General features: G+C 47.2%; 1 protein-coding gene across 1 annotated transcript in view; it reads left to right on the top strand.

The window, feature by feature from the left end:
- The window catches only part of FBXO32 (F-box protein 32), a 30,953-nt gene extending 19,753 nt beyond the window's left edge, over window positions 1-11,200 (top strand). Inside the window, exons 5-9 of the mRNA XM_032316119.1 lie at window positions 225-318; window positions 1,178-1,362; window positions 6,842-7,024; window positions 8,038-8,181; window positions 8,615-11,200. Of these exons, the coding sequence (XP_032172010.1) occupies window positions 225-318; window positions 1,178-1,362; window positions 6,842-7,024; window positions 8,038-8,181; window positions 8,615-8,704 (696 nt within the window). The 3' untranslated portion in view covers window positions 8,705-11,200. The remainder of the gene's footprint in view (window positions 1-224; window positions 319-1,177; window positions 1,363-6,841; window positions 7,025-8,037; window positions 8,182-8,614) is intronic.
- Window positions 11,201-19,766: the final 8,566 nt, after the last annotated feature.

Raw genomic sequence — 19,766 nt, 5'->3', positions numbered from 1 at the left:
ATATTTAAAAGAAAAAGGGAATTAAACATTCAGTCTGATTCCTGGGTTTTGAATTACCCCCATTTGTCTTCCACTGTGAGCATCTGCTTTTTATTCTCCTGCGGGCCTGCCGTTTCTGTCTCCCTGTTGGTCCGTACCTCCGCGTCATGTGACTCAAAAGCAAAGATTAGAGGAGAAAAATGTCTCTGTGTTCTAAGCCTGGCAACTTCTATTTTTACCCACAGCTGTTAGAACTGATAGCAAAGTCACAGCTTACGTCCCTGAGCGGCATCGCCCAAAAGAACTTCATGAACATTTTGGAGAAAGTGGTACTGAAAGGTGAGCTTTTCCCCACCCCACTCCCCCACGCCCGCCACCTCGCTCCCCTTTTTATAGAGATGGGGATGGGCGGGTGGGTTTTCCAATCGAGCAGACCTGTCCTGAGATTTAAGGAAGGGTGAGTGGATGGACGTGAATGACTCCAGATGCATTTCAGGGGTGCCAAATTCCAGTTCAGAGAGGAGAGTCACTGGTGTTCAGGACAAAGGGGAGAGACCGTCCCCTGCCACCCTTTCATCAGGAGCACCCATTCGCCCTGCTGTACGCCTCTCACACTTCTCAGTGCGGGCACATGTCCCAAGCTTGGCTACCAAGCCTCTGGATTCCAAATTCCTAGAAAATTGAGCTATGCACAAGGCAGAATAGGTTCACAGACTCTTTGATCTAGAAGCAACTTTCAGTCTTTGGCTCATCCAAGTCCTTGTGCATGCAGGGAAACTGAGGCCCATAAGAAAGAGTAATCTATCTCTAATCCCACAAAGACTCAGGCAGACAGCATCAGAGCTCACATTCCTGTCTGCTGACCAGCTACGCAGGACATCACTGCTGGGCCAAAGGAACTGCCCTCAGATCAGGTGAGCCAGTTGGCCCTGGGGAAACAGTGAAGAGAGAAAGAGGCTTTGTCAGAAAATAGGGAGAAGAGAACAAAGAGGGGCCTAGATGATGGAAACTCTACCCAGTAACCTCAAGTGTCGAAGCTTGGCCAAGTGTCGAATAAATAACAGCGAGAAAGAAAACCACATCCCCAGAGGCAGTACCCACGTGACAGGAGCAGAACAGAGGAGAAAAAAGGCCCGCACACCAAATGTATGGTGTCCCCATATCGTGACTGCTCATGCTTTGTTCTCCCCCACTCAAGTCCTCGAAGACCAGCAGAACATCAGGCTCATCAGGGAGCTGCTGCAGACCCTCTACACGTCCTTGTGCACGCTGGTGCAGAGAGTCGGCAAGTCTGTGCTGGTCGGGAACATCAACATGTGGGTATACCGGATGGAGACGATTCTGCACTGGCAGCAGCAGCTGAACAGTATCCAAATCACCCGGGTAAGCAGCAACGCCCGCCTCCCTCCGGCTGTAAGGACTTCCGCCGCTGCCTCCCCCGAGAGGCTGGGCGGCCTCCCAGGACTTTGTAGATCTTCTCTGGTGGAGGAAAAGAGTGTGGACTGTCCCAATCGGATGCCCTCTCCCGGGTGCCGAGAGTGGGCTGGGAATTCCCAATACAGAGGGGGGGTAGGGGTCAAAGTCTGCGGATTGCAGCAGCGTGGCAGGAAAGTTGGAAGCCTGGATTTGGGGAGGGGCGGCGTGCATCGCTCGTTTTTCCCATTTCCTCCCAAAGGACGTGTGCTTCACAGCTGCAGGGACGCTACCTTGAATACGACAGAGCTGGGACGGCCATGGCTTGGAAGGCCGCCACCAACCTTTGCAAATTCTAGTTCCAGTGATTAAGAATTACGACAAGGAAGCCTTAGGTTCCAGACTGTGAACATTACATGTAGGGGAAGAAAAGAGCGATTCTCACTCAAAGTGGAAAATATCCCGAGAGGCCCTCCTATTATCAGCAGTGTCTTTTGGCTTTTAGAAGCTAACCTGGCCCTCAGCTCTTAATGCTTTTAATAGTGAGCAGGAGGACGGAGGCCCACAAACACTGTAAGAAAGACAGCACCCTGCCCTCCTGCAGCTCGCTGACCGACAGGCACACTTAGACCGCTCAGGCCGCGCCCGCCTGCCTTATCACGGACCGCGCTGCTCTAAGTGGTTCCGGGCCCAAGCTGATAACGTCTGGGTCTGCCCCACCTCTTGAGAAAGTAACGTGAAGAAACCTCTTTGACCTCTTTTAAATACTTATATGAAGTTTTCAAAATGCAGTGACCTTGATTTGGCTATTAATAACCTCTGAGTTTCTTAAGCTCTGAAACAAAGGGAATAATGGGAAGCTTCAGAATGATGTGACTTCCTCGGAATCACTTGGGCTACAACTCCCACACTTAAACACACACACACAGAGCACAGCACAAGCCCAGAAAAGTTATCTCAATTGTTTGATTATTTTAAGAGCTTGTGTTCTGAACATTTACCGAATTTATTCTAATAATTTACCCCATTCTCTTCTCTTAAGTGTAGGCATAGTTTGACGATGGGAATTGGAGGCCAGATTCCCAGCTTATCTCTCACAGAAAACTCACGTAGACCTTCTACCTGATTTCTGGTGTTATCTGTAGCCTGGACGTTAATACTTTCTCTTTTGGTCCAAGCCCAGGAGAGACGTTTCCAGCCAGGGATCTAAATGAGCAAGTCCCATCTGTCCCACTATTTAGAGGATCACACTTGCCCGGAACTTGCCTCTGCTCCCTCTGTCCGCATCCCAGGAGTCTCCTTGGCCACAGCTGCTCACATATTTTGCACGCCCGTGGGCTCGCTTACCTAGTACCCCCCTTAACTGATCCACAATCACGCCAGGGAGGAGGTGGCCCTTGTCATTCCTATAACCCTTCATGTGGTGAGACAGGAGTGGGGACCAGAGAAGCCCAGCGACTCAGGCCAGAACACCTTATTCCTCGAGTGGCAAAGCTTTCTTAACATCAGTGGCTTCCAAACTTCTTTTCAATGCAGCTTTCTTCCAACTATGTATTCAGTGATCCAGCTTTTTGTAAACCCTTTACATCCAATGCAGTCCCATGCAGGACAGATCAAACACTGAAGTTCATCTCAGCCTCCCCTCTGCTCCTGGCAAAGTTATTCTCTCTCTCTCTCTCTCTCTCTCTCTCTGGCCAAGCTATTCTCTGCCCATGCCAAGCTTGGTCCTGCCTCCCCGGACCATCCAATCCTCTGAAAACACTCTCATCTAACCCTCCTCAGAGGAGCTGTTGCCATATGAGATTATCTCCAACGTGATTCCACTTGCCTTTGTCCATCCACTGGCTTATGAGCGCCGCCAAGAAAGACTACCTCTTGCTCGCTGCTCATCTCTCTCTACCATGCACAGAGCAGAAAGCAGTCAATAAATTTTAGATGAGGGAATGAATGATTGACGGGAAGTAATGCCTATCTCCTAGCCCTGGTGTAAGATTTAATAAGCTAACATACAGAAAATGTTTGGAACAATGCCTGGCATGTAGTAAGTCTTTAAATGTGTCTGCTCTTATTATTACAAAGGGTTCTCTCTGTGTCGGACACTCTTCTAAGCCTTTCACGTGTATTAACTCATCCAGTGAATACCTGTAAGTAGGGGTCTTTATAATAGCCAGTTTCCACTGGGCACTATGCTAAGTACTTCCGTGCGTTATCTCATCCGCTCTGCCCAACAACACTGTAAGATGTGCTTTTTCTTCATTTTGTAAATGAGAAAAATCAGGCTGAGTAGTTAAGAATAGTGTGGCTGCGGGCGCCTGGGGGGCTCAGTCAGTTGAGCTTCCAGCTCTCAGTCCTGGCTCAGGTCGTGATCTCAGGGTCATGGGATCGAGCCCCACGTCAGGCTCCACGCTCAGGAGAGTCTGCTTGAGAGTCTCTCTCTTCCTCTCCCTCTGCTCCTCCCCTCTGTGCTCACTCCCTCTCTCTAAAACAAAGAAATCTTAGGGGGAAAAGAAAAGAGAAGAACAGTGTGGCTGGTGCCTCGGCAGAAGTAAGATGTAGGAGTAGGGGACTGAGCCCCGGCCCCGGCCGGCCTTCAGGGGCTGCTCTTCTCCCCACTGAACGCTCGTCCCCTGCCCTCCTTCCCAGCCCTCCTCGCGCTGAGCCCCATGATCTTGAGAGCAGTGATGGGAACCCATGGAGCCCACAGAGCTTGTCACACAAATGCCCAACTCTCCAGAGGAAAGAAAGATCGAGAGAGAGAGAGAGAAACAGGACTTAATTACTTCAGTCTGGACTATATTTTAAAGCCGACTTTTTAACAGCTTGGACGAAAGAGAAGTATGTTATTACACAAAAATGTTCAGGTGACATTTACAGTAATTGCTTTCTATCTGCCAAAGTTCTAGCAGTATCTTCCTGGCATATAATCTTGTTTTCCTTCTAAATTTCATATCTAATTCTATGGAGCCAATTTTTATTGGCAAAAATAATTAATAGAATAAAGGACGAAAGGGGAAAAAGGCAAAGAAAACTGGCTTGGAGTGGGGAGAGGTCACATAGAATCACTGTGGGTAAGGCAGGGTTTGGGGTAAGGCAGGGTTTTGAAGCAGATAGAGGGCAGGGTTGGCCATAGAAGGATTATAGCCAAATGCTTGAGTGACTTATTGTTCTTTTACATGTTTATATTCAAAAAGAAGGCGTGCAAGCAGTTAACCATTTATCAGGAGCAAGGGCTCAGCATGGGGTCTGGGCAAGGATTTTGGAAAAGTTCAGGTTTGAACATTTAAGCATGAACTCTGCCAAGCGGACTTTAATAGGAGTTCAATGTAATAATTGGCCTGGGAGTTTTAACCAAAAAAGTAGATGCTTTGAAGTACTGGAAACAAAAAGAAAATGTCATGGCAGTTTTATTAGCTCATATGATCAGCAGCAGATGATAAACGACACATAGGTCTAGAGCCTTCCGCGGTCCAGCAAAAGTCCTGAATTTTGCAAACAACTGAAAGTTCAGGCCAGCAGCCTGAACGATTTAAACTGTCAGGTCATAGTCACTTCTGATGAGTTAAGAGGCTGGAGCTGATCCAGATCTGAGCTCGCTGGAGCCAGAAGGAACCTTCAGAGTCTTCTAGGCCTATTCATTTTGGACGTGGGGAAACTGAGACCCAGAGTTCCCAAGGGCAGCTGGGACCCACATCTGCTGCTTGTTCCTCCGGCGTCCCCCCCATGCCGCCTTCCCTTCTCCTTAGTCCAGCTTCCCGAGGCCTCTTCCTTCTTCCCACCATCCCTCTACACACCTGTCACGCTTTGCAGGGGACGCAGGTGGGGCCTGGTGAAACCACACGTTCCCCCTGGAATCCTGTGCCTGTGGGCTCTGATGTGCCTTGAACAGAATAGTTCCCTAAAAATTGGAGGATGGGACTCAATACCCATCGACGGGATTATTTTCCCCTGAGCTCTAAGGAAGGGATTCTTCATCCTGTATCTTTTCCTGTGACCCCCGGAGGTGACAGAGCACTGAGCTAAATGGCTGTAGTCCGAAATCAAGAGCTCACCCAGGTCTAGCATGAGAAGAACAAAGAACCTCAGTCATAAGGGACCTGCGCCGACTGCTTATGGCAGCGCAGGTTGCTGTTCAAGACCTATCAGTAAATACTAGTGAGGACCACCTCTGTCCGGACGGTTCCCAGAGTACTCTGTGCTGACTTGACAGCACGTAACATACCGTTCTCTAATTGTTTGCTTTTGCTTATGTTTCCGAGTCTCTCGCCAGCTGAATGAACCCATTCCAACCCCAGTGCCAGGCCACAGTAGGCCCTCAAGAGGTTGTTTGTGCTGGGCTCGACTGCAGGGGCTATGAAATTAGGCCCCACCTTCAAGGATCCAGGTGTGGGTGGGTAACATGAGCCCATCAAAATTTAAATAATAAATATAAAATTAACAATTAAATTTAAGTTCAGGGTTAAGCAGAAGCCGCTTCTGATTAATTGCCAATGTATTATCCACAAAGAGTTTTGTTTTTTAATAGTCTGTGGATCCCCTAGGCTTGAATAGAGATGTTCTAAAGATGGAGGCATTTACACCAAAAGGTTCTGGACCAGTCATTCCTAAAGGACACATGCACACACACACACACACATGCTTGCGCACACACACATACAGAAATATACACAACAAGCACAGGGTCTTTTTGGGTTTTTTTTACCTACTTGATTATGAGGGTTCCATTCACCCCTCAGATATTTTGGGGGTACCTGTTATATGCTAAGTGGTCTTCTAGGCACAAAGGACACAGCAGTGAAAAAAGACAAAAAGTCCTGCCTCCATAGACCTTACGTTCCAGCAGGAATGTTCCATGCAAGTTTCCTTTTGGAAGCAGTTAGCATTACATAACATAAAGGGGCTGGTTCAAAAAGTCCCTGGAAGAGAACATAAGAATTCCAGGAAGATGTAGTCAGAGGCCTGGGGTACCCACAAAAGGCAGAAAAGAAATTCCCTTTCGGAAGAAATGGGTACAAGCTGGACCTGAAGAAGAGCACCGTTCGGACGGGCAGAGCAGCGAGGGGACATCCGGGGGCCTGGGGCAGCGAGTTTGGGCCTAGGCAAGAAACGCTGCCTGGAGGGATCCGTGGTCAGGGGCTGGTGCGCTGTCCAAGGCACAGAGCCCTTTAGGAAGGCAGCGAATCTGGTCAGTGAGTGAACTGAACGGAGCACAAGAATCCAGCATGCGCCGAAACGGGGGAAAATCCCTCTGGCACCATTTAGCCTCAGCTGGTCCAGGCTATTCCTGTGGGTCTCCGTGGAGAATCGCACCTCTGGATCTGGGATCAGTCAGCCAGCTTGAGGGTGGAGGCCGAGGGGACAGCTGGATCCTTGGAGAGTGTCACCTGGTGATCTGCGGCCCGCGAGTCACCCCCCAACCAACTGCTGCCTAACATCCGCCTTCTCCCCACAGCCCGCCTTCAAAGGCCTCACCCTCACCGACCTGCCCCTGTGCCTCCAGCTGAACATCATGCAGAGGCTGAGTGACGGCCGCGACCTGGTCAGCCTCGGCCAGGTGGCCCCCGACCTGCACGTGCTCAGTGAGGACCGGCTGCTGTGGAAGAAACTCTGCCAGTACCACTTCTCCGAGCGGCAGGTCAGGGGGGCCCCGTGGGCAGTCCCTCCGCCCCCTCCTCTGTCCCCCACCCTCCTGCTTCCTTGGCATTCTTCCGGAGCTCGAGGCACGGGTGCCCACCCTCCAGGGCTTCCCGGCTGACTAGAGGGCAACAGAACGAGGGGTTTCTAAATCACATATGTGATTTCAGTGGGGGGGGGGGGGGGGAAACAAGAACAACATTCTTAACCTACATACATACTTCATGACTTGCTTTAAAAAGTTCATACAGCGGCCCCAGTCCTCTTCCATAACAGAGTAACTTACAAAGTCAGTTACAGAGTGACTTACAACTCAACTTCATATTGTACAGCTAAGGAACTTTTATAGATAGTATTTCATTTTAGTCTAACAACCCAGGGTGGCGTCGGTATCCTGACCCTCACTTTAAACAGATGAGGGGACTCAGACCACAGACTGGGGAAATGGCTCCCAAAATAAAGAAGCTGGCCCTGAATGTGAGTTTGAACTAGGGGCTTCTGACACCAGCTCTAGGCCTGTTTCCCCTCCTCATGCTGCCCCCGATTTTTTTTCCCCCACCTTCTTTATATAGATGTGTGAGTTCAACAAGTTCTGTTCATGAAGCCACTAATATTTAGATATAAAATAGAGCCACCGTGCCAAGCAGTGACTGCATCTCCCTGGAAATAACCACTCAAGTCTACAGCAGAGAAAAGATTGAAGGTGTTTACTGAAATCACCTATACTTTAAAGGACCATCCAAATACAGTTTAGTAGAGTCACTAGTAAGATGTCACCAGACCAGTCACTAGTAAGATGTTAAAGACTGGTAAAGCTACTGCCTCACTGGGTAGAGCTCAGAACAGCCTTCTTTCTATCTTGGCAATTTTTTCCCTGGCAAGTGCAGGGCATCGATGAAAAAGGGGGAAGGAGAGGGTGGGAACAGAACTTTTCAGAAGCATAAAACCACAACCGTCTTCTTGATGAAGTCTCCTGCAGTCGTCTGCAATTACCTGTATTCATTTGTAATTTAGATCCGCAAGCGATTAATTTTATCAGACAAAGGACAGCTGGACTGGAAGAAGATGTATTTTAAACTTGTGCGCTGTTACCCACGGAAAGAGCAGTACGGAGACACCCTTCAGCTCTGCAGACACTGTCACATTCTTTCCTGGAAGGTATGTGTCTCGAGGTGGCTGCCACAGACCCCTGGCCCAGCCCCTAAGAGTCAAAGGCACCAGCCTTGCCATGTGAAAGCCCGTCCTGCTCCTTTCCTGCTCTTCCCTACTGCAGTCCCTCACTGAGGGTGTAGGGGACACTGATTCAGTCCCTGGGGAGAAAACCTTTGAGAGACCTTAATTTCCTCCACCCCTATTTGTGTGTGTGTGTGTGTGTGTGTGTGTGTGTATACACTTGTACATCCCACCGACCTGCAAATTTTCCCACCCTCTGTACACAGATGCACACACACACAGTTCTTTAGTTTTTGCAGAACTTACGGCATTCTTGACATAGGAATGTTGTTGTGAGGTTGGGCACAGCCTCATGGGGCTACAAGCCAACACGGTACTTCTGCGAACTCCAACCCACAACCGTGATGTTCCTTTCCAGGGCACTGACCACCCGTGCACAGCCAATAACCCGGAGAGCTGCTCCGTTTCCCTGTCACCCCAGGACTTTATCAACTTGTTCAAGTTCTGAATCCCAGCTCGGGACAACACTTCGAAGGGCTCCCCAGCTGATTGGATGGTTGGGAATACGGAGCTCGGACACTTCCTTTGTAAATAGTGTACATTTGAAACGCTGGCTCAGAACTTGTGAGCTAAGTCTCTGAGAGGACGTTGGAAGGGGAGAGAGATCCAGCTGCCGGTTGGGAGTCTCAGAACACGGACTTCTCATTAGAACCGGTATGGGAAAGTGGAAATACTGTCCACAAGCTGTTTTCCTAACTATTTGCCGGCAAGACTGCAAGGGCAGGGATTCAGTTTCGTCGGTGAAAATGGAATTCTCGTGTTCCCTGAGACTCCTTGGTAGTTCCCTAGGGATGTGGAAAAGAAGGGCAGAACTCGAATTCAAGATAGAACACTCTGTTTACAATGTGAAAATTTGCTTTTTAAAGAAAGAGAAGAGGATGACATACGCGAAATCCCTGCGCTTCGGTTTCGATGGGGGGGGGGGTTGTTTTAAAAAGGCAAAGGAAGCACCACCCATCTTAAACCCACGTGGGCATAGGGCCTTGTCTTCCAAATATCACACAATACTCTACCTCGGAAAGTACGCAGCACCCCCTCCGACAAAGTGCATTGTCCCGCAGGCAGTGTCTGTTTTTCTTGGTTTTTCCTCCCGGAAAAGTGGTTTCAATAGGAAGGGGTCCGGGAGGCAATCCTCATCACCTTGCAGACCTCCTTTTTACGGGAATAGGCACTCCTTGGCATTGACTCCTTTCTAGAACAACTCCACAGCACATTAGCCTTTTTTTTTTTTCCTTTCATGTTGTAGCTCATTCAGGGGCAACATAGGGTCTATTAAAAACAGCCCCAGAGGAAGAAGTCACCCAATAGCTGTGAAGACTTTGTTATTCCTGTTAAACTTCTCGGCTTGTCTGGGCTTCCCAGAATATCTTCCCAGATAAGCGTTCATCTGTGGACTTCTGGGAGCCGGAGTGCTGATAAAGGCTTGTAAAACAAGGTTTGACGTATCAGTTAGACATTTTAGTAGCTGCTGTCCCTCCTGGCAGGTGATGAGCGGAGGAGCTTTCTTTTCTTTATGTTCAACACCAGAATTTACTCAGCCCAAGCTAGAGGACTTCCTGCAAGGATGACAAGATAAAACCTGGAGTTCTGATCCTAGGGAACAGAAGTACTGTGTCTTCATCCTAAACTTGCTCCGTACCCCTGGGGATCTTGCTAGGCAAATACCAGCAGGTGACCGTGTGGAAGACAGGAAATCTCAGGACTTCATGAGTTCATTGTCAAATATTCCTGGGATGGGGTGGGGGATGTTTTTGTTTTTTACTTTTTATAGAACTTTGCTTTTCTACAACAATGTACATATTTTGGCAGTTGTATTTGCTTTGTGCTTTTTTTTCCTCTTTTGCAAATAAAGTTGCCACCCTGCATGCCCTTGGCAAGTAAGTAAGCAGAAATTGGAAATTGGAACTTGCTCACGTTCACGGTAGAGAACAGTGTATCCTTAGGGGGTGAACCTAGGGGTGACCTGGGGAGGGGACAGGTGGGTAAGCAAGGACAGAAACAAGGCCAGGCACCAGCTGGAGATGCACAGCCCCTTGCTGCTTATCCCTCAGGGCACAGCCCCGGTACCAGCAGGCTGAAGAGAAGTCAATTCTCCATCAACCCTCCTCACTTTGCCGCGTCTGTGCCTACACACCGGGGTGTCTCCATATTTATTTTCACTTCTGCCCCCCCCATCAGAAGAAAACATTAAGTTGCATTTAAATTCTTCCCACTGAGAAGAATTAAACATTAAAAAATAAGACCTTGTTGCATAAGGTTGACCTTCCAGAACCCTTCTAATACCCAATGGGCTTTTTTGGTCTTCCCTCCCGCTGAGTCCACGTCATACTGAGAACGCAGGGCCTAGATGGTGGAATAAAAAAAAAAAAAAACTGGCACTTCCAGAATTCAGACAGCTTCTCTCAAATGTCTCAGCTTCCTGAAAGACGTGAGGCAGAGCTGGGTTGATTGTAGCTGTGAGATCTCTCTGGAAACTTTGACTCTGGCATTTTTAGGTGTAGGCGTTCATGGCCTTCCACATCTGTCCATCAACTCATGACCTCCGGCCCTTCATGCTGATCAGGGAGGTGGGAACTCCCAGGCACCCTCGGGTTTGCAGCCCCAGAAATGCTGTCTGCTTGAGACCATCAGCACAAAACTGGCCGACCGGTCTCCTTTGGACGGTCTGCAACGCCGGCAACTGCGTCTCCTACCCTAGGCAGCACGGCGTGCCTGTGCAGGATGATGGCTACCACGAGCGGCTGGGGGATGGTCTTCTGAGATGTTTCCCTTGATGGTGCCTCTGGGCTCTCCCCAGCTCTGTTGGCATTTTTGGACGTGGTGTGTGACAAGAGCCGAGGAAAATTTTTAAGGGAAAAAGAGAAGAAACCAACATTGGTGGTTCTCCTTCATTGGCAGATGAGACTAAGAAAGGAAATGGCAGGTGGAGAAGGATGGGGGAAGGAATAGAAATGGCCTCTCTCTGATGCCGTGGTTCGTGGGAAGGTGACAGAGAAGAACATAGCAGGTGAGAGTGTCTGTGCTGGCGCCCCACGGCAGCTGTTAGCATAACCAGGGCCTCACATATAAGTACAGTGAGTGAAAAAGAAAATTCTCATTCCCTGGGTACTAATCATCTTTAGAATTGGCAAACCCTCTGGGGACAACCCAACCTAAAAAACAAAAACAAAGAATCCCCATCTCATAACTGCTGGTCTAAAAGCCAGAGGGACAGGACGATGGAAATGGAAATTGCTGGAAGAGATAGGAGGCTCCCCTCTCGTTGCTGTACCTACCTAGCCACTGCCCCTACCCCCCCCCACCCTGGTAACATAGAATTTGACATTGATGTCAGCTAGGAAGTACTTTGGACTTCTGGAGAAGAAAGGAGGAAGTCCAGAGCACAAGTCCACAGGGATGTTAGGTATGATCTGGTCCAAAGTAAAGGTATATGAGCAACAAGCCCGGAGTCTCTTGAGAGTAAGGCACAACATTTAGGGAAACAATAGGTGAGCACTCACTTCATAGCAAGATCTAGAAAAAAGTCCATGGCATCTTCAGCTAGAGTGCATGATTCCTTGAGGTTATTACTTTGAGCAGTGGGATTGGTAGCATGGGAGGGCGAGGGGCAAAAGTACGAGTAAAAACATACCCAGGGGGTCAGCTGTGAGATGACATTTGTTTAGTGATGATCAGTTTTCTGTGGAAGTGGCCTGGAGGAGATATTTGAGATGGGCTGGGTTGATTCTGCAAAACACTCAGTATGGCCGTGGGCTTTCCTGGGTGATGGAGAAGGAAGGTAACAAGCAGGTACCACGTTATTGCCATGATTCCCTGTGGTTTCGAAAACTGTTTTTCATGGGGAGCTTACAATTTAACAGAAGCTCCTTTTTTTCTGTGGTTTCTGTGTGGGAGAAGGGAGGGGGCTTAGAATTTTATTTGTCTAAGCAAGTGGTGTGATTTACAAGGTCAATCATTTCAAGACATGTTCAACAGTGTAGCGTTTGTAGCATTGAATACAATGTTTATCATAAACTACACACTTGAGTTTATAGTTTTCTGCCAGGCTATAGGGCAATAATGTTTTGTTACGCACTCGATTTTATGTGTGAATTTTTTTAACTGTAATTTTATGTGTGAATTTTTTTTTTTTAAACTAAACTATATCAACATTTTCTATGTGGACATCTGGGCGTTTCGTTTCTTTTTTTCTTTTTTTTTTTTTTTTTAATCTGTTTCCAACTATCTGAGTCTGTGAAGCATCCTTCTGACTGGATCCTGGCCTAAAATCCTATTAGTGTTTAAACAGACCTCAGAAACACCCTGAACCTCTAGACGAATGCAAAGACTCTTTGATATATCTTGGGCTCTTGATGTCTTCAGTAAACAAGATCATAATTCCTTTAAACTCCACATTTTCTTTAGATGCTTTCTTCTCTGCTTTGTTAAAGAGAGTAAACCCTCCATAGTTTCCCAAAGGAAGGAAACTCCCATCCCAGACTTTGGTGCAGGAAGGGAAGTTGAAGATGGTGGAATGTGGCATTCCTTCTGCCTTTCAACACGAGATAGCAGGTCCAGAACATTCGGGGGACATGTCTGAGCCCATCTGGTACTCAGTAGTAGACCTGAGTACGAACCCAGGACTTTCTGAGGCATTGACTCTGTGCCCCCTACCCAGCATTCATTGGTATTGTCTGGAGACACGTGACACCTGACCTGATCGTTCTCAACACCTTCACCGTAGAAGGCAAGCATGAGGGTCCAGTATGAGGCATCTGGCCATTATCTTTTCCAAATATTTCTAGTCCCTGGTTCTCCATGGAGACGTTAACATTTCTCCCTGGAGCCACTTAACATTTTTGCAAACCTCTGACGCTGTTGTGAGTACAGCATTCTAGGGAGTACAACCTTTCCCTGGGTACCCACATTTTCATTACAGAAGTGGCCCTTATGGCAGAAAGATCATAGCCGAGCAGCCATCTTGCTTTCTAGAAACTGAGGTTCTGACGGTCAGCAAGCAGGTACCTCCTCTCAGACTAAGAAGTACAATTTAATCCATACCCTTCTCCTCCCCACCTTCCAGCACCTGCCAACAGATCTGGGGAGTTTCTATCCGGGGGCGGGGAGGTGGGGTGGGGGGGCTCCTCCCACTCTCTGCTAAACCTCATCTTCACCAAGCAAAGACGGATTATTTTATTCCAAGAGGCAGCAAGGAGCAAGGGACCACAGATACTTGTGACTTTGTCTGCTGGACATTTTTCAAAGTGTCCCTGAACTCAGCAAACAAAGCTTCCTGAGAAAGCTCCCAAAATGCTGGCCTTGCCCCATTTGTCCAAAAATGGATGGCTGTTCCAAATGTCTGAACTTCTTAAAACTCCATCTGCCACAACATCAGTTCTGGAGTTTGAACATGACTTTTTCAGTCTCTGAGTAGAGCAATGTTTGTTTAATTAACGTGGCACGAGTCTGTTAAATAGAAGACTCCACGGATTGCCACCGAGGGCCTGAGAGCTCTCGGCACCATCTTTGTTCTACCAAGTGCCCATAACCCTGGCTAAAGGGGACGCACATGAAAGCCCACATCCTAAGCTTAGAAGCTTTACTCCTTTTAATAAAAAGTGCTATGGAGGGTTGGACATGTAACTAAAAGTACAAGGTTAGTCTCATTTCACGCAAAGATGTTCATTTAATACTGTGTGAGCTAAGTCCTTCCGTGTAAATTATTTGCACACGTTCCTTGCATGATGAATTGATTTTTTTATAGTTGTTTGTACCAGACGGTGGCATATTTTTGTAAAAAATTTTTGACACTGAATTGCAATAAATGTTTTTCCAACAACACACGGGCGCATTTTTGGTGTGTGCCAATTCAAGTTGGCTTTTCAGCACACTGAGGATGTTTCTCTTTTGCCTCGTGAGGCTTAGATTCCTTATAACAGAAACTTATCATTGTTATATAAAATTTCTAGGAACATGTAGAGAAATAAGCTTGCTACTGAGGGCCGACCTCAATCAATAACATTGTTATGCTTCAGTGGGATAGTTCCACATACGGTGTGCGTACTACAATGATTAGGGAATAATGAGCTGTCAAATCAGTATCAATTTATTTATTAATAGACATTTACTGAACAGCTATGATACCCTGGACCTGTGCAAGGCACTGGGAATACGATAATGTACAAGACAGACAGAATGCCTGCCTTCACGGAATTCAGATTCTAGTAGGAAAAACAAAGACAAACACACAAAGCAAGTAGGAAAACACTTAAATCGTAAGTGCTACAGTAAGACTAAACAAGGGGCTGAGATGCAGGATAACAAGAAAACCTGCTTAGGATGGGCTGAGCAGGGGGGTCTCTCCAGCAAAAGAGAGTGAGGCTGGGACCTAAAATGTGAGGAAGAGCCAGCCGTGGAAGAGTGAGGTCGTGAGCATTCCGGAAAGAGGGAATGGCTTGTGCGAGGTTCTGATCACGGTCCTGCCACTTACCTCCAGTGTGACCTTTGTCCCCTTAATTCCTCTAGGTCTCAGTTTCCGAGATTCCAAATTGGTGACAATAAACCTATTACAGTTGTGAAGGTTATGTGAACAAATACGAGGAAAAGGCACGGAACCAGGCACACCACACGTGTTCCATAAATGTTAGTAATCACGATTCCCCAAGAAACGAGGGTCTGAGAACTAGGTTAGGAACTGCTCTGCATCTCTAGTTAGGTGTGATGCGCCCAGGTGGCCGATGTGATGGCTGAATTAATAATACATTTACCCTGAAACGCACCCTGATCCTGCCCTAATTCTCCATCAGAAAACTACATAAAGGGGCTCCTGGGTGGCTCAGTCGTCAAGCGTCTGTATACCTTTGACTCAAGTCATGATCTCAGGGTCCTGGGATCGAGTCCCGCATTGGGCTCCCTGCTCAGCAGGCAGCCTGCTTCTCCCCCTCCCTCTCCCTCTGCTTCTCCCCCTGCCTGTGCTCACTTCCTTACTTGCTTTCTCTCAAATAAATAAATCAGTAAATCATAAAAAAAAAAAGAAAACAACACAAAAGGCAAATTTCAGATTTTTTTTTTTTTAAATTTCCACCAGGATCACAAAAGCTCGACACTCATTAAATATCCCAGGCACTCTTTCTTCCCCTGCCTCTGTCTGATAAGCATCTACTTATGGCTCCTTACAGCCAGCTCCTCCCTAAAGCCTCCTCTGACTGAGTAAATCTCACCTCCCATACCCCTTCCCTGCATCTGGACTGTAGTCTCACGTAGGGCTGCGTCACAGTACCCAGCCCAGGGCTGGGCTGAATGAATGAATAACATACACTGACGTTCACAAAATGCTTTTGAAAGTCTCACTGATCACATGCTTACCCTTCACTCGAATAAGAATCAGTATGAGTTTATGGGCATAGACCGAATTATTTATAGCTTCTTGGTTAAAAATTAATGAGAGCTGAAAAAGTAACAAATGTGAAGACCTAGTTTTCATTAAAGTCTAAGTTCAACTACATCTTTACAAGTCTAGTAAACTTTCATACGAAATAAAAGGGGCTCTATTACTGTTTGATAAACTCAAATTGAACAGACTAAAGTCCCTTTAAAAAACGAGTCCCTTTTATACACTTAATGCAAATTCCTTGGAGGCCCTGGGTGGTTCAGTCAATTAAGTGTCCAGCTCTTGGTTTTGGCTCAGGTCATGATCTCAGGTTTGTGAGATCGAGTGCTGCCTGGGGCTCTAAGCCCAGCTAGGAGTTTGCTAAAGTTTCTCTCTCCCTCTCCCTCTGCGCCTCCCTACGCTTATTTTCTCTCTCTCAAATAAATAAATCTTAAAAAAAAAAAAGAAAGAAAGAAAGAAAATTCCTTTAAACATGTTAAAGCTACAATTATAAATCTGACACATTCGCTCTTTTTTTTTTTTTATAAGTACTTCAAATACCTGCTCGAATAAGCATCAACCCTAATAAGCAAAACATTCCCAGGTAAATTAATAACCTATAAATTTAATAAAGCATAAATATATCTCAAAAACTCTAGCATAGTTACAATGAGTGAAATTATTGTACCTTTCCATTTAAAATCCTATCTTACATTAATTACTTATTTTAAATGGCAATCATAAGGCTACTACTGTAGGCAGAATAATGACTCTCCAAATATGTCCCCATCCCAACGCCCAGATGCTTCGACTATGTCACACGGCAAGGGAGACTTTGCAGGTGTGATGCAGTTAAGTGCTTTGAGATGGAGATTATACCAGACTACCTGGGTGAGCCCAATCACAAGGGTCCTTAAAAGTGGAAGAGAAGGGGCGCCTGGGTGGCTCAGTGGGTTAAGCCATTGCCTTCGGCTCAGGTCATGATCTCGGGGTCCTGGGATCGAGTCCCACATCGGGCTTTCTGCTCGGCAGGGAGCCTGCTTCCTTCTCTCTCTCTCTCTGCCTGCCTCTCTGCCTGTTTGTGATCTCTCTCTGTCAAATAAATAAATAAAATCTTTAAAAAAAAAAAAGTGGAAGAGAAAGACACAAGAGGACAGAGTGATGTCACGGACCAAGGGCCCTTCGGCCATTACTGGCTTTGAAGAGGGAGAAACCGGGCCTTGAACCAAGGAACCCGAACACCACTTATTAGCAGGAAAAGGCAACGAAACAATTCTCTTCTGCAGAAAGGAATGCAGCCCAGCCAACACCTTGAACTTGGCCCCCTGAGACCTGGGTCAAACTTCTGGAATTCTGATGGATCTGCATTGTCTTAAGCCACTCAATTTGTGGTAATTGGTGACAGCAGTCACAGGAACTAACACAGTTCATCTGACAGATTTGCTAGCCTTGGTCCAGGAGCCCACCCTACAAAGTTATCAGTCCTGACCGTTCAGCTGCATGTCCCCTGCCGCCAGGCTGAGTGAGGGTCTGTCTGCAAATGAAAGGCACAACTGTCTTGAGAGCCTAACTCAGTGGCAAGAGCTATACCCGCGTGCGTGACCTTCAAGGCTAGACAGGAGAGCTCTGCCTGTGGTGTGGTAGGTGTATAAAGTTGTCTCCTGTCCCTCTGACACAAACTTCATTGAGGTTCACACCCATCACATTCCTGCCCAAGAAATGTCACAGAGGATCAGCATTTCAAAGTCTCTCCAAGAAGCCATGTTTACGAAGCATCAGTGTCCTGGCAGGAAAGCAGTCATTCAGAAATGTGAGCCCAACCCCTGCCTTCAAGAACTTTCATAGATCTTGGCGGGGGGGGGGGGGGGGGCAGCGCTGGGAGGCCCAAGAGAAGGTACGTCAACTACAACACAAGATCCGAATTCCAAGTACCCCAACTGAGGTACAAAGTACCAGAAGAATTCAGAGAGGAACGACTGAGTTCATGCTTTTGAAAAGGAAGCATGTGGGATAAAACACAAGCCCACAACACACTCTTCCTGAATCCGTATAAACGAGGGCTCCTCCGGAATCTGGAAGCCAGGGATTGTGGATTAAAAGCCAGAGACCAAGACTTACTACCCAAGCCTGTTGGTTGCTGTCAAGAGGCTTCTTAAAAAAAATGACACAAAACACTGAAGGTTGGGCAGGTTTCCCTTCTGAAGAGAACTGAAGAAGGGCTCTGTGTTCCCTAGGGTCCCAGGGCCTGAGCCTTGCTGTCATTCTCAAAAATTAACCAAAGATCAGTGAACCCCAGGTCCTTTCAACAAACTCTGTGATGATCAATTTTGAGTCAACTTGGCTAACCCACGGTACCCATTGTTACGTCAAACACCAACACGCTGACATCACTGTGAAGGTAGTTTCCAGCTACGATTAACATTTAAATCAGCAGATCTTGAGTAGAACAGATTAGTCTCCAGAAAGGGGGTGAGCCTTCGCCAATTGCCGAAGATCTTTAGAAGAGGCTGATGTGCCCCCCAGAAAGAAGGAATTCTTCCTCCAGACGGCCTCCAAACTGCACAAAACTGAAACATCAGCTCTTCTCTGGGTGTCCAGTCTGCCGGTCTTCCTTACAAAATTTGTTTTAAAGATTGTATTTATGGGGCACCTGGGCGGCCCAGTGGGTTAAAGCCTCTGCCTTCGGCTCAGGCCATGATCCCAGGGTCCTGGGATCGAGCCCCACATCGGGCTTTCTGCTCAGCGGGGAGCCTTCTTCCCCCCTTCTCTCTCTGCCTGCCTCTCTGCCTACTTGTGATCTCTGTGTGTCAAGTAAATAAAATCTTTTAAAAAAACAAAAATAAATATTTTATTTATTTACTTGAGAGAGAGAGAGCAAGACAGAGAGAGAAAGCACGGGCAGGGAGGCAGAGGGAGAGGGAGAAGCACTCCCCAATGTGCAGGAAGTCTGACGCGGGCTCCATCCCAGGACCTCGAGATCATGACCTGACTTGAAGGCAAACGCCTAACCAGCTGAGCCACCCAGGAGCCCCCAGCTTTCCTTACAAATTACAGACTTGCCAGCTCCACACCTGTGAGATAGATAGACATATCTATATTCCTTAAAGATAGACATAGATGAAAAATTCACAGATTTTAAGGAAAAAAATATATCTATACACATATACAGAGAGGGAGAGAGAGAGATTGTGTATATCTATATGGAGATGGGGGAAAGACAGAGCAAGAAAGAGAGATACATCTGACTGGTTCTCTTTCTCTGGGGAACCCTAACTAGTACAAGCTCCTAGAAAGAGAACAAGAGCAAGGCAAGTCTGCAGGAAGGCTTCAGAGGGCAGGAAGGAAAGGGAGAAAACCCAGAGAGACAGCGGAATCTAGTGGCTATAAGGGGCTGTCTGCCAACTACCACATCCTGAGAAATCATATTTGGCAGATGCTAGAAAGTGCAACGAAATAGTCACTCTTACCCCACATAAAACTGAGTGGCTCCCCTTTCTCTCTACTTTTTAAACCGGCATTCATTGTTTTAATTATTTTTAGTTTTTTTCTTTTGTGTGTGTGAAAGAAACGTGAGCCTTCCTATATCCGCTAGCAGTCAAAGTCAGCTATTTTTTCCCTCAAGTTTTTATTTAAATTCCAGTTAGTGGGGCGCCTGGGTGGCTCAGTGGGTTAAAGCCTCTGCTTTCGGCTCAGGTCATGATCCCAGGGTCCTGGGATCGAGCCCCACATCGGGCTTTCTGCTCAGCAGGGAGCCTGCTTCCTCCTCTCTCTCTGTCTGCCTCTCTGCCTACTTGTGATCTCTGTCTGTCAAATAAATAAATAAATCTTTAAAAAATAAAAAAATAAAAATAAAATAAATTCCAGTTAGTTAACACACAGTGTAATATTAATTTTAGTGTACAATATAGTGATTCAGCATCTGCATACAACACCCGAGGTGCTCATCCCAATGAGTGCCCTCCTTAATCCCCACCACCTAGTCCCCCCAGCCCCCTACCCACCTCCCCTCTGGCCACCATCAGTCGGTTCTCTAGAGTAAAAAGTCTGTTTCTGGGGCGCCTGGGTGGCTCAGTGGGTTAAGCCGCTGCCTTCGGCTCGGGTCATGATCTCAGGGTCCTGAGATCGAGTCCTGCATTGGGCTCTCTGCTCGGCGGGGAGCCTG

Source organism: Mustela erminea, chromosome 16, assembly GCF_009829155.1.
Source record: "Mustela erminea isolate mMusErm1 chromosome 16, mMusErm1.Pri, whole genome shotgun sequence".
NCBI lineage: Eukaryota > Metazoa > Chordata > Mammalia > Carnivora > Mustelidae > Mustela > Mustela erminea.
The sequence above is the reverse complement of the archived record's forward strand: the minus strand, read 5'-3'. Positions and strand labels throughout refer to the sequence as shown.